Source organism: Lepidochelys kempii, chromosome 10 (genome assembly GCF_965140265.1).
Source record: "Lepidochelys kempii isolate rLepKem1 chromosome 10, rLepKem1.hap2, whole genome shotgun sequence".
Lineage (NCBI taxonomy): Eukaryota > Metazoa > Chordata > Testudines > Cheloniidae > Lepidochelys > Lepidochelys kempii.
Window position 1 is genome coordinate 59,266,244 of NC_133265.1, and position 12,120 is coordinate 59,278,363.

At 37.8% G+C, this 12,120-nt stretch overlaps 1 protein-coding gene across 6 annotated transcripts in view; it reads right to left on the reverse strand.

Moving 5' to 3' along the window:
• TCF12 (transcription factor 12) overlaps positions 1-12,120 on the reverse strand; it is a 281,050-nt gene that overhangs the window by 56,490 nt on the left and 212,440 nt on the right. For all 6 annotated transcript variants that reach the window (XM_073303768.1, XM_073303770.1, XM_073303769.1 and 3 more), the window contains 2 exons: positions 8,758-8,893; positions 5,183-5,235 (listed from right to left, as the gene is read on the reverse strand). In XM_073303768.1, coding sequence (XP_073159869.1) covers positions 5,183-5,235; positions 8,758-8,893 — 189 coding nt within the window. The remainder of the gene's footprint in view (positions 1-5,182; positions 5,236-8,757; positions 8,894-12,120) is intronic.

Sequence of the window (12,120 nt, forward strand, 5' to 3'; positions counted from 1 at the left end):
GATGATCACTCAAGTACCCTCGGCCTAGATCAGTGAGTGCTTTACAGACTGTCAGCAAGACCTTGCAACAAACCAGTTTGCTACTTACTGACAGCTGGACATCTCTGCTTCCTCCACTTCCATAATCAAGGAGCAGACAGGAACTCACATGTGACTGACTACTACTGCTTCCAGATCAATTTCAAGGGAGGCTCAAGTAGAAATGAATTACAATAATCTAGCCTGGAGATGGTGAAATAATAAAAGGCCTAATGAGGTCCATCACACAGAAAAAAGGGAGGGACTGCTTGGAGATGGAAACAGTTACTATTTAAGAAGAGTAGGGTCTCAAGATTAACATTTCTTTGGTATGTTACAGAATTTTGTGGCCTGGACACTTTAAATATTTACTATTTATTTACTACTTTACAAACAAACAAAAGGCAAGTTCCTATCCTGAGGAGCTTACACTTTGATTCAGACATAACAAACAAGGCATAACAATGAAAAGTGGTGATGGGAGTGTGGAAGGACAGGGGATGGAGGTTACCCAATAAGTAATCATGAGTTCTATGTATTCTACCCACACAATTTATTGGAATTAGTCAACGGGATGCTCTCAGTTTGCCAGTCAGGGAATTTTGCATTAGACCTGGCCACATCACCTATCGATCTCAGAACCACCTCAACATAAGAACGGCCACACTGGGTCAGACCAAAGGTCCATCTAGCCCAGTATCCTGTCTTCGGACAATAGCCAATGCCAGGTGCCCCAGAGGGAATTAACAGAACAGGTAATCATCAAGTGATCCAACAGAGGATAGGGACACCATCCCTGCCCATCCTGGCTAATAGCCATTGATGCACCTATCCTCCATGAATTTACCTAGTTTTTTTTTTTTAACCCTATTATAGTCTTGGCCTTCACTCCTCTGGCAAGGAGTTCCACAGGTTGACTGTATGTTGTGTGAAAAAAATACTTCCTTTTGTTTGTTTTAAACCTGCTGCCTATTAATTTTATTTGGTGACCACTACTTCTTGTGTTATGAGAAGGAATAAATCACATTTCCTTGTTTACTTTCTTCACACCAGTCATGATTTTATAGAGTTTTATTTTATCCCTCCTCAGTCGAATATTTTACAAGATGAAAAGTCCCAGTCTTATTAATCTCTCCTCATATGGAAGCCATTCCTTACTTCTCATCATTTTTGTTGCCCATTTCTGAACCTTTTCCAGTTCCAATATATCTTTTTTTGAGATGGGGCGACCACATCTTCATGCAGTATTTAAGATGTGGGTGTACTTCAGAGTTTTCTGGCATCAAGGACAATTCTCTAAAAAGCTAGGACACTCCTATACTCCCCATCTGCTAGAAGGCTGCTACATTCACTCACCACGGCGAATTTTACTTTATTTTTAATATCAATTATCAGAGCCTCAAACTCTGGAGTTCAGATAAGCAGACAGAAGTTTGGAAATTTATCTGAAACTATGGATGAACTCAAAGTCCTATACATTTTCGTCTCAAAACAGGTAAAACCAAGTTGCTTTCATGGGGGAAAACACCCAATGAGCTGTTACCTTCCTTCAGGCCAGTTTCCTGTCTATTGCCCTTATGGAGCACCACCCCAGCTTTATACCTACAGAATTGGGGAGGTGAAGCGCCATTCTTTTGAGAGAAAACGTGAGGCATCTTTTCCATTTCTCTTCTGTGCATCCAACCCAACACTCAAAGTCAACGTAAAGACTCGCAATGACTACCATGGGTGCTGGACAGGATGTTTGTGGTATCTCCTTTCTGCTTATTTGTCTCTCTTTCCCACCCCACCCACTTGAAACAAATTAGGTCATTTTCCTTATTCTTGCTATGTCACTGCTCCACTATAGCTGTTCTTAATGGAGGAATTTGTACAATAAATGATAAGTTGGCACATGTAAGTGGCATACATCCTATAGCTGGTGACATGTCAAGACTCCCATAATCAGTCTATGAATTATTTTATCCTGAACATGATTCTAAACTGCACTTGAACCTAGAAACAGGACTTTGCTGGTAGAATATATATTCATTGATAATTTCCTGTTAAGTGGAATTTTAATCTTTATGTAAGAATTTTGAAGTACTGTCTGAAGACTTAGGAATATGTTGACCAAAGTACATAAGATTAGAAGGAAGACTCGGAGAAAGGGCTGGTGTTTTTGAATCACTATGAGAAAGGTAATAGCTGATAAGCAGAAACTGTATCATAGTGTAAACATATATCTTTCGAGGTGACACAGGCCTTGTGCGAGGCAACACTCTTGAAAAGTAGGCTACTGTAAAGATTTACTGGATAGGTTTAAGGTTTTTTTTCCTTGCCCTCTTTGCACAATATGCATGGATGGACCTAGATTTAAAGCACATAGTCGGATCTAACTGCCTGTACACAAGCACTCTCTGTGTGCTTTGGGAACCCTTGTCTCCCTGCTGTGTCAAGCTAAGTCCCTCCCATATAAAATATACTATTTCCAGTGTTGTTCTATGGTCATGAAAGCTTAAAATTCACTTTCTGCAAACATTCTTGCAAATAAAACTCAGATACTTTGTCTTCAGAAAGCGAACACAAAAGGGATGCAAGCAAAGCTAGATTCATTCTGATATAAATTTCATGTGTCACTCACCAAAATGTTGGAGGTGTTCATCCAGATCTAGTAATTTTCTAGCTAGTTTGTTTTTCACTATTATGACACAATCAAGAACAAGTGGAAAAATTCATCTCAAAACAAACAGTTTTGCAAAACATCTCAAACCATAGGAAGATTATTTATTTAAAAATCCTTATCTTTCTAAAAGAGCAACATTAGTTTTCCAATTAAATGAAGATTACCTAGGAAGTTAAAGTACTAAGAAGCATCATCTATGTTTACATTAAATTCATTATAAATATTAAGGGAATCTATCTTTTAGAAACTCAATTAGAAATGTCTTCCTATGGCTTGTAAAATATTTTAAGTAATAATTAAAGCCTCTTTCCCCTCCTTTGTTATTTTCCATCTAATGATGATTTTCATTTACTGAGTAGAACATCTGCAGCACAGAAATTAAATATGCTGATTCACTTTTTACTTTCGCCAAAATACAATCTGACTTGTTAGCATAGCACATTCCAAATAATTATGCTTGTGTTCCTTTTCCTTAATCCTCACCTCAGAATTTCAAGAAGTCACAAATTTCTGTAACAGTCAGTAAAATTTAATTTTGTTCAATCTTCTACCACAATGCATTTTACATTAAAAAAATCAGAATTTTGTTTGAATTTGGCATCATCTTGCTTAGAGCTTACAATCAGGACCCTAGCCATTAAAATACATAGAAACAATGACTTTACAAAATATATCACCAGCATACTGATGACTCACAGTATCTGCTTTCTCTCTCCATCACTGAGATTTGTTCAGTGTTTAATAAAATCAGCCTTTTGCTATCCTGTGTCTTCATTTAGAAGACAAAAAATTAAATAAGAAACATTAAAAACATACTGCTTCTTAACATTAGTGTTGGGTAACAGAAATGAGATGAATTTTTCATTCACCAATATGATCTCTTTACCTGGCCAATGCAACTAAATATTAATACGTAATTTAACTTTTATGACTCTCCCAGAATTATAGCAATCAATTAAACAAAAATTGCACTGTTACATGTTTTAGCTACTCTGTCATTTTTAATATATTTTTGTTAATCTAGAAGAAATCATCTGTTAACTGGAAAGGCACCCCTGCATAACACACAACTGTTAAAATGTAAATTGCCACACTATTTTTAGCTGCTGCCGAAAAAAATATATTCCTGGCCTCGGGAATAATGATTTGAGGCACTGTGTTCATTTTGTTTATCAAGCAGCTATTCAGCCTCTAGTGGGGTCCAAGTGCTTATGCAAGCAAAAGCTTTTAAGAGTGCCTGCAGCTGCAATCCTGGCTTCCAGGTAGGCTGCAGGTTCAGAGCACAGCTGCCCCAGGCTGTCTAAACTATCTCAGTTCCATCTGGAAGTATGGTTAAAATGGGGTTTCAGATTCAGGTTTTTGTATGTCACAGTGAAGGTGGGAAGTGAAGGAAAGGGGGGGTGACTAGAAGACACCATCTATGCTTCAGAGTTAATACAAAAATAAAATAAAATAAAAAGATCAGACCCTTTTTGCTCCTACTGTATTACTGTTGCCTGTGCAGTGCATTCTATTCAGCCTATATGGCTTTGAGTTATGACTCATCCAACTGCACCTGCACCCGTGTGTTAAGTACTGCCAAAGAAAAGCCCAACATCCATTTACACAACAAAGAGATGTACCCCGCAAGGCAGTAGAGCTTCTCTCCCCTTCCCTCTTGTTTATTGTGAACAGGGGGGGAAAATCCTTCCTTCACTTCACTGGGGATTTTTCACTCCACGTGGATTTTTAAATGCAGATTCATTTAAAAACAATTTTCTTCCTTTAAAGAATAAAGTATATTTAATACCACAAAACACCCCTATAGCATTAGATTATCACAGCCATTAATGATTTTTCAACCAAAACCCTTCCAACCTTTTTCATCAAAGCCCTTTATTCTCAAAGGATACATTTTCTAGCAAAGAGGGATCAACAAACTAGTTGCTTGAAAGCCTTCCTGATGGTAGGCTGAAGTTAGGAAAAGCTTAATGAAGGCTTTAAAATCCACCAGGGCTTCACAATGAACATCTGACTTAGTGATTTATGCATATTAATAACCTCAGTCCTACTGAGGCAAGCTGAGCTGTACATGTCCTCCGAATCTTAATGTCTTCAGCTCCATTGGGATTATTACAAATGTAAATTTCTAAGATTCTCAGCTATTAATCTCTGTCTGTCCTCCTGTTCAGCAACATAATGACTAATTAAACATCAAAAGACCTGTACAGGAGATCTTCTTTGACAGCTCCTGGCCCAGCTCTGTTCCCCAGAGGGGAATTCAAATGACAGGGACAAGTGGGTAAGTGCATATGAGTGAGGTACAAACCATTGCTATGAAATCTAAAAACTACACATCAAATGTGTATATAGACCTTAGAAACTGATCCAAAATAGCTTGGCTGTTTATGGTCACTAGATAAAGCCTTCCTAATGATAACTTAAGAGATTTGTATGTCAAGTAAACAGTGCGCTTTTGAGCCCAATTTGTTTACTAGAAGTTAAAAATTCAGTACTTACAGAAGAAGGCAAACCAGGGGGCACCTTTCTTACTTTCTTTGTCTGTAAAGGATCTGCACACAGAAAACAACACATTTCATCAGCTATGCTGTGTTACAAAGGAGTAACAAGAACGATCAACCACACTAAACAACTGATTATTTATTTTTCCCACAATACAGTCCCCATTTTCTAGCTTTATGCATCTTTTCCTCTGTACCAATGAAAGGCGCCTTACACACATTACAAGAAGGTTACAATGACTAACACGTTTGTGCCCTTTTCTACAATCCTGCCTTGCTCACATTACCTTTGATCTCAGGGGATTCTCCTTGTGGAAAGGCAGTCACCCCTGACAACAATAACACTATAAGGTACATCAATACCATAATGCATTCACTAAACAATGGCCTGTAAAGTGCACAAGGTGGATTGACTGTGGACATAAATGAATCCCCCGCTTGTGTTCTTGGTAAAATTAGAATTACAAACACCTCTTTGGTATATTAAAATCCAAATTAATGTAAACTGTTGCTTTTTAAAACAGAAATTTCATCTAAATGGATTACAACATTCACATGCAGGGTTTATTGAAGCACCTCAGCTACCAGCAACAGTGAAGCTGATTAACCAACTAGTCAACATTCTTCGTAAGTCACCAAGAAAATCCAAATAATCTTTCAGAACATTTGGAAAGTTGGAAATATGGCACCCACTTCTCTACACCAATAATTGACTTCCATGTCAACAGGGAAACCTATGGCTGCATACATTAAGAACTGAAAAAATGCACAAAATAAAAAACTCAGCCACTATAGTCAATGGACAAATTAGATTTCCTGGCATTACAGGTCTGCCCCAATAAATAATTGATCTGGTGACATCATCGTTTGCACTTTGGATTCATCCAGTTTTCAACCATAATCCAAAACAAACTCTTCCATCTTTAGAATTACAATAGTGAATTTAACCTTTGGTTGCAGCAAGCTGAAAAGTATCTTCTTCCTCCATAGTGTAATAAAGGTGAGAAGGTTCAGGAACAGAAAGATAATAAAAGCAACAAGTTTATTTTCTATCCCTCACTTCTCCTCAGGATACCTCTCCTATGGTATGCTCAGAAGTGTTTACACTGTATTTTCTAAAATTATTGCATACATTTTCAAGGGGTGGTCCTTTGCTTGATAGCACCCCTACTTTACAGCCACAAATTTTCAGGTCTTGAGTTCCAGCCACTCAGTTCCAGCAAGGACAACAAGGACTCTACTACAGATCCACAAAGGTATATGCCCCTTGATTTTTGCCTTCTAACAAGCACCATAAGCTGGAGTGAAATTCCTCTGGAAACACCAAATTGGACCTAATCTTAAATCAAAAACCTGTGATGCCACCCAATTTTATATAGTTTCCACATAAAATCATAATTCATCCTAAATTTTAGGTTTATAACGGCACCTAAAACTAGACTAGCTTGACATGGTTGGAGGTCCAACTATGAAGGTTTCACATATCTCTAGTGTCTCACTTCACATTCAGTGTCGTTCCATACCAGTCCAGAGGAGACACTTATGTGGTTCCCAGGCACCAGTCCCACTCAACACCCAAGCGTATGCTCTATCTACAGCATTCTGTCACAGCTGATTCAATCAGCACAGGAGTAAAGATTAGATTCAGCAACTGAAATTGTGGCTATGTCTACACATTTGTGCCCTTTCTGAAAATCGTGCCATGTTCACATGAACTTTGATTTTCAGGGGAAGGCAGTAATCTGAAGAGGATTACATTAATGTGAACTAGCATACTTTTAGTTTGCACCTGCAGCGTCCACATGGGGGAGTTACAGTGCAACACTTTGGTCTGAACTGTGGAGCAGTGTAGACAAGCCCTCAGTCTCCTACATAACTGTCCATCATCCTAGCTCTAGCACCCCGGCCAGCCTCCTTGCAAGGTGTTTTACTGAATGTACAGTGCAAGACCACATTCTCTTTAAATGTTCCTGTTCTCAGCCACATCCTGGAGAACTTTTCAGGTTTCTTTATTAACAGATCTCACCTGTATTAAGAAGCATGTGTTACAAAGGACTGCATAAAAAAAGGCACTCTCCAAAACTAAATGGCAATTATCTTGGTGAATGAGTTTGAATATCAGAAATGGACAAACAGGAGTTAGTTATTTTTGTAAAGGATAATTCTAAAAAGTCTGCCTTTTCTAATTTAAGACATTAAAAAAAACATTACTTCAACATATTCAGTACCTGTTTCAATAAGTCACACAAATGGATCATTTCTGTTAACTGCTAAAACTCCAAGAAACAAGTTCTCATTTCATGAAGTTTTGTTGTGGATAAACAATGGTTTAAATTGTAAAGTTAAGTACAGTCAAGTTACATATACTACGCAGCCAAAATAAATCTTCATTTGATGTATGTAGGTAAAAGTAGCACACAGGAAGAGAAACCAGAAATGTGCAGAAATAAAGCAGAAAACGACAGCAATTTCAGTGACCTAAAAATGAAAACTACAGTTTGTGATAATTTTCTAAAATGGAAAATCAGATGGGGGGATTTTTAAAAAAAAAAAGTATTTAAAAAACTGGAGCATGCATACAAAATGAAATATTTTCAACTTGGACTTTACATTATTTTGGATAGTTTCAGACTACAGAGCATTTATATCATAAAGTAATATAAATGACTAAGCACTGGATTGTATAGTTGATACAAATACCTTACAACTTGCAGTAATCAGATGTTCTGTTGGTGACTAACAGTAATATGTACAGTAAGGTCCACTTATCTCAGAGCAACTCCAGAATATGAGGTACATAATATTATTTAATTGTGACCAACCTTAAAAATCTCCCTTGAATCATATTTCTGTTATGCATCTGATGGTATACACTAAATAAGAACAGGTTTCAGAGTAGCAGCCGTGTTAGTCTGTATTCGCAAAAAGAAAAGGAGTACTTGTAGCACCTTAGAGACTAACCAATTTATTTGAGCATAAGCTTTCGTGAGCTACAGCGAAGTGAGCTGTAGCTCACGAAAGCTTATGCTCAAATAAATTGGTTAGTCTCTAAGGTGCCACAAGTACTCCTTTTCTTTTTACTAAATAAGAAGTCTCGTTTTCCTGTTGATTACTATACTGTCTTTAACTGAAACAAAAATTACTGGGATCCTTAAACCAACTACACACAACTCTAGATCATCTGAATAAAGTAACTTCAAGCATAAAAAAAGGATAATTATTCTTCCCTTTACGTTTTCATAGTGTATAATGGTAATGACCTCAAGGTCAGGCATTTCTGCGAGTTAATGATGGCCTGGGTTAAGGGCACTCAGCTACTTCAGCTGGTCATCAACTGCTATCCATCTGTCATTACTGCTTACACAATTAAGAATTTTTTATGCAATACTAAAATCAATGTATTAAACAAAATTACACTTAATTTTGTATTATCCCTTATTTAGCTATCTCATATAGCAGACATTGCCCTTGAAAGAGTAATTTGCAACATATAAAAAAGATATTATCTAAAATAAGGTGGGATGTGAAAAGTGCATCAGCGTTAAAGGTCTAAGAATAGTTCACGTTACTGACCAAGAGCTGATGAGTCATGAAGTGGTCTTCGGCGTGGATTTGCAGAAGAAAATGGGTAATATGGTGTTCCAGGTTTTCCTGAGGATGACAACTGACCAGGACTTCCAAGCCCCATATCTGATCGAAGGAGACTGGACTGTAAAATAAACAATGAAAAGCAAATTATTGTAATTACTAAGCTTCAAATTAGGTTGTAAATGAATTATTAATTATGCTAGCTGCTTGTGACAGTTTTAGCCAGTTATTCAATTTTTAATCAAGGTTTTAAAGTTTAAAGAAATGTTGATATTTTTTATTATTATTCAGAGAATGTACTTTTGCAATAGCAGAGAGACCTATAGCTCAATTTTAAAGACCAAAATAAATTTTGCTGTGAGTCTGGGAAAAGGACTTAATTCCACTTAAAAGGTCTACCTACTAATACATCATACCGTACTGTAAACAAAATTATATTTATTTGCTAAATTTGTAAAATAATTAAAAAATTGATTAAACTGTTAAAAGATATCATATTTACAGTGTGAGATTAGGATATATTATTCAGGTTTAGTATGCACACACTGAAATTATACACACAGAGAAATTATCCTGAAGAGCAATTTAAAACACAAAAGCCAAAGTATACATTGATTACATGTAATGTGTGGAATATTCAATAATGGTGAAAATGTTATAAGCAATTCCGTATTTACACATGCATAGAGGGAGAGTGAGTCATCATTTAAAGCATAATTTTAATGTTACTCCTGCCTGGTTTTGGGTTTCGTCACGAACCCAAATCTTGGGCTGAGTTTTGGTCGCTGCAGAGGGCCTTTGCCATTGAAGGTGGAAACCATGCTTAGCTCTGCAGTTACAGTTTGAAACAAACCCCAAACTCAGAGTGAAACTCAGGGTGTTCTCTATAAAGTAAAAAGACAAGGAGTACTTGTGGCACCTTAGAGACTAACAAATTTATTTGAGCATAAGCTTTCGTGAGCTACAGCTCACTTCATCGGATGCATGCAGTGGAAAATACAGTAGGGGGATTTTATATACACAGAGAACATGAAACAATGGGTGTTACCATACACACTGTAACGAGAGTGATTAGGTAAGGTGAGCTATTACCAGCAGGAGAGGGGGGAAAAAAAACCCCACTTTTGTAGTGCTAATCAAAGTGGGCCATTTCCAGCAGTTGACAAGAACGTGTGAGGAACAGTGGGGGGGGGGGGGGGAGAAATACACATGGGGAAATAGTTTTACTTTGTGTAATGACACATCCACTTCCAGTCTTTTATCCCCCTACTGTATTTTCCACTGCATGCATCCGATGAAATAAGCTGTAGCTCAGGGAAGCTTATGCTCAAATAAATGTGTTAGTTTCTAAGGTGCCACAAGTACTCCTGTTCTTTTTGCGGATACAGACTAACACGGCTGCTACTCTGACATCTAAGGTCAGGCTTGACAAAGCCCTGGCTGGGATGATTTAGTTGGGGATTGGTCCTGCTTTGAGCAGGGGGTTGGACTAGATGACCTCCTGAGGTCCCTTCCAACCCTGATATTCTATGATTCTATGAAATACTGTATATGGCTACTGAACAGAAGAAGCCCATTTCTCTATAACAGTAACTCTGAATACCTCCCACAGCTTTCCCTCATACATTAAACAGTCCACACTGCATGAGCCATTTCTTACATAACAATTTGGCATCTACAGTAATACACCTTAATGGCAACTCTAAGCCAACTAGCATCTCTTACATAAGTTCTTTGATCTCTTTTTCTTCATGCTGGATCACCACCTGAAGCCTGGTGCAGACCCAACCAATTTACTTTGTGTTTTATAGCCTTACTTTTATTATACTAATCTAAGTTGTGATAAAATCAACCTCAAAGATAATTATGCAGATACAAAGAAGAGATGCTAAAAGCTTGCTGCTGGGTATTAGGACAACTTAATATTGTTTGCCTAGGCTTAAACTGTGCTAACAATACCTGATAATTGAGTTGCAGGACAACAAGTGACAGGAAATGTTGAAAATAATTTATCATTAAACATTTTAAAAAATGCAACTTCAAACAGAGTTTCCCAAGCAGCAGAGTATTTTATAGGGGCTACAAGTTAGCTTTGATTTTTAGCAACCCTCCAAATCAGATGATGTAAACAATTCAGTATATAGACAGCATTAACATTCAAAATTATCCTTAAGTTAAATTTAGTGATGTGAAAACCAAGTGGTTTAGTATTTGTATCTCACCAAAATGTGCACTAGATGCTTCACAGCTGACGTGAATTCCTTTCCTCTAATTCCTTCCTTGACCTTAGCCAATCTGGCTTCCGCTCTAACTGCTGTCAGTCATTTCATGCCAGTACAATGGGTCTATGTCACCTTACTGTGCATCCCATCATAACTAGGAGAAGAGCGGTGTAGCTACAGCACTGTTGTTCTCTTGTGATCCCCAGCAGCCAGAATGGCCCCTTGGCACACAAGTTACAGCCACCTTTGTCCCCACCCTGCAGCCATGACAAGTACAGTACTTACATTTATCAATGCCAGGACTGAATTAACTCCTTTTCTTTCCTCCTAACCACTCTCTAATCTCCCTCTATCTGTAGCTTTTTCTATGCCACACCACAATCCCCTGCATCACTCAGGCACGTAACCTGTGTGCTCTCTCTTCAACTCTGCCCTCTCACCAGTCCACAGATTCAGGGGTCCCACATCCAAATCTTGCTACCTCTTCCTCTTAAAATGTCCAACATCTGTCCTTTTCTTTCTGTTCACGTTGTTGACACTATCATCCACACCTTCATCTTTTCTGTCTGGACTTCTGCAACTTCTGAGAGGTTGCTGGTTACCCGAGGTCACTGATAGGCTCACAACAGGACTAGTTCCTCAGCCCCTCTCCATTTGTTCTGCATTAGCTCTGGTGCTGAAAAGCTGTCAGAATAAAATGTGGCCCAAGGACTGCATAGTGTAAGGAACAACTCTGTGCTGCTTTGTGCTGATACAAGACTCGATATCATACCACCTTTACAACTGCTCACCCTCAGCTGCCGGGTACCATCTTTTTTTGCTTATAATGAATGAATAAAACCTGAAAACTTAATTTTAAAAATAAAAAGGGTTAAAACAAAGCAAGTCTGTGCTTTGTTTTAACCTTATTAACTTCAGGAATAACAAGTCTGATTTTCCCTGTTTTAGTTGGAGGATGCGGAGATGTTAGATGTTTCTTACACATCTTCTCTTCCAGCAGTGTACAGGGCACTTGAGTTAAGTAGGTGTTAGCAAAACACAAAAAGTTTTAAAGCATCCTGAACTAAAATAGCTTACCCACTCAATCAGATTTCACATTCTTGATATCTATGATGCCATAATCTTA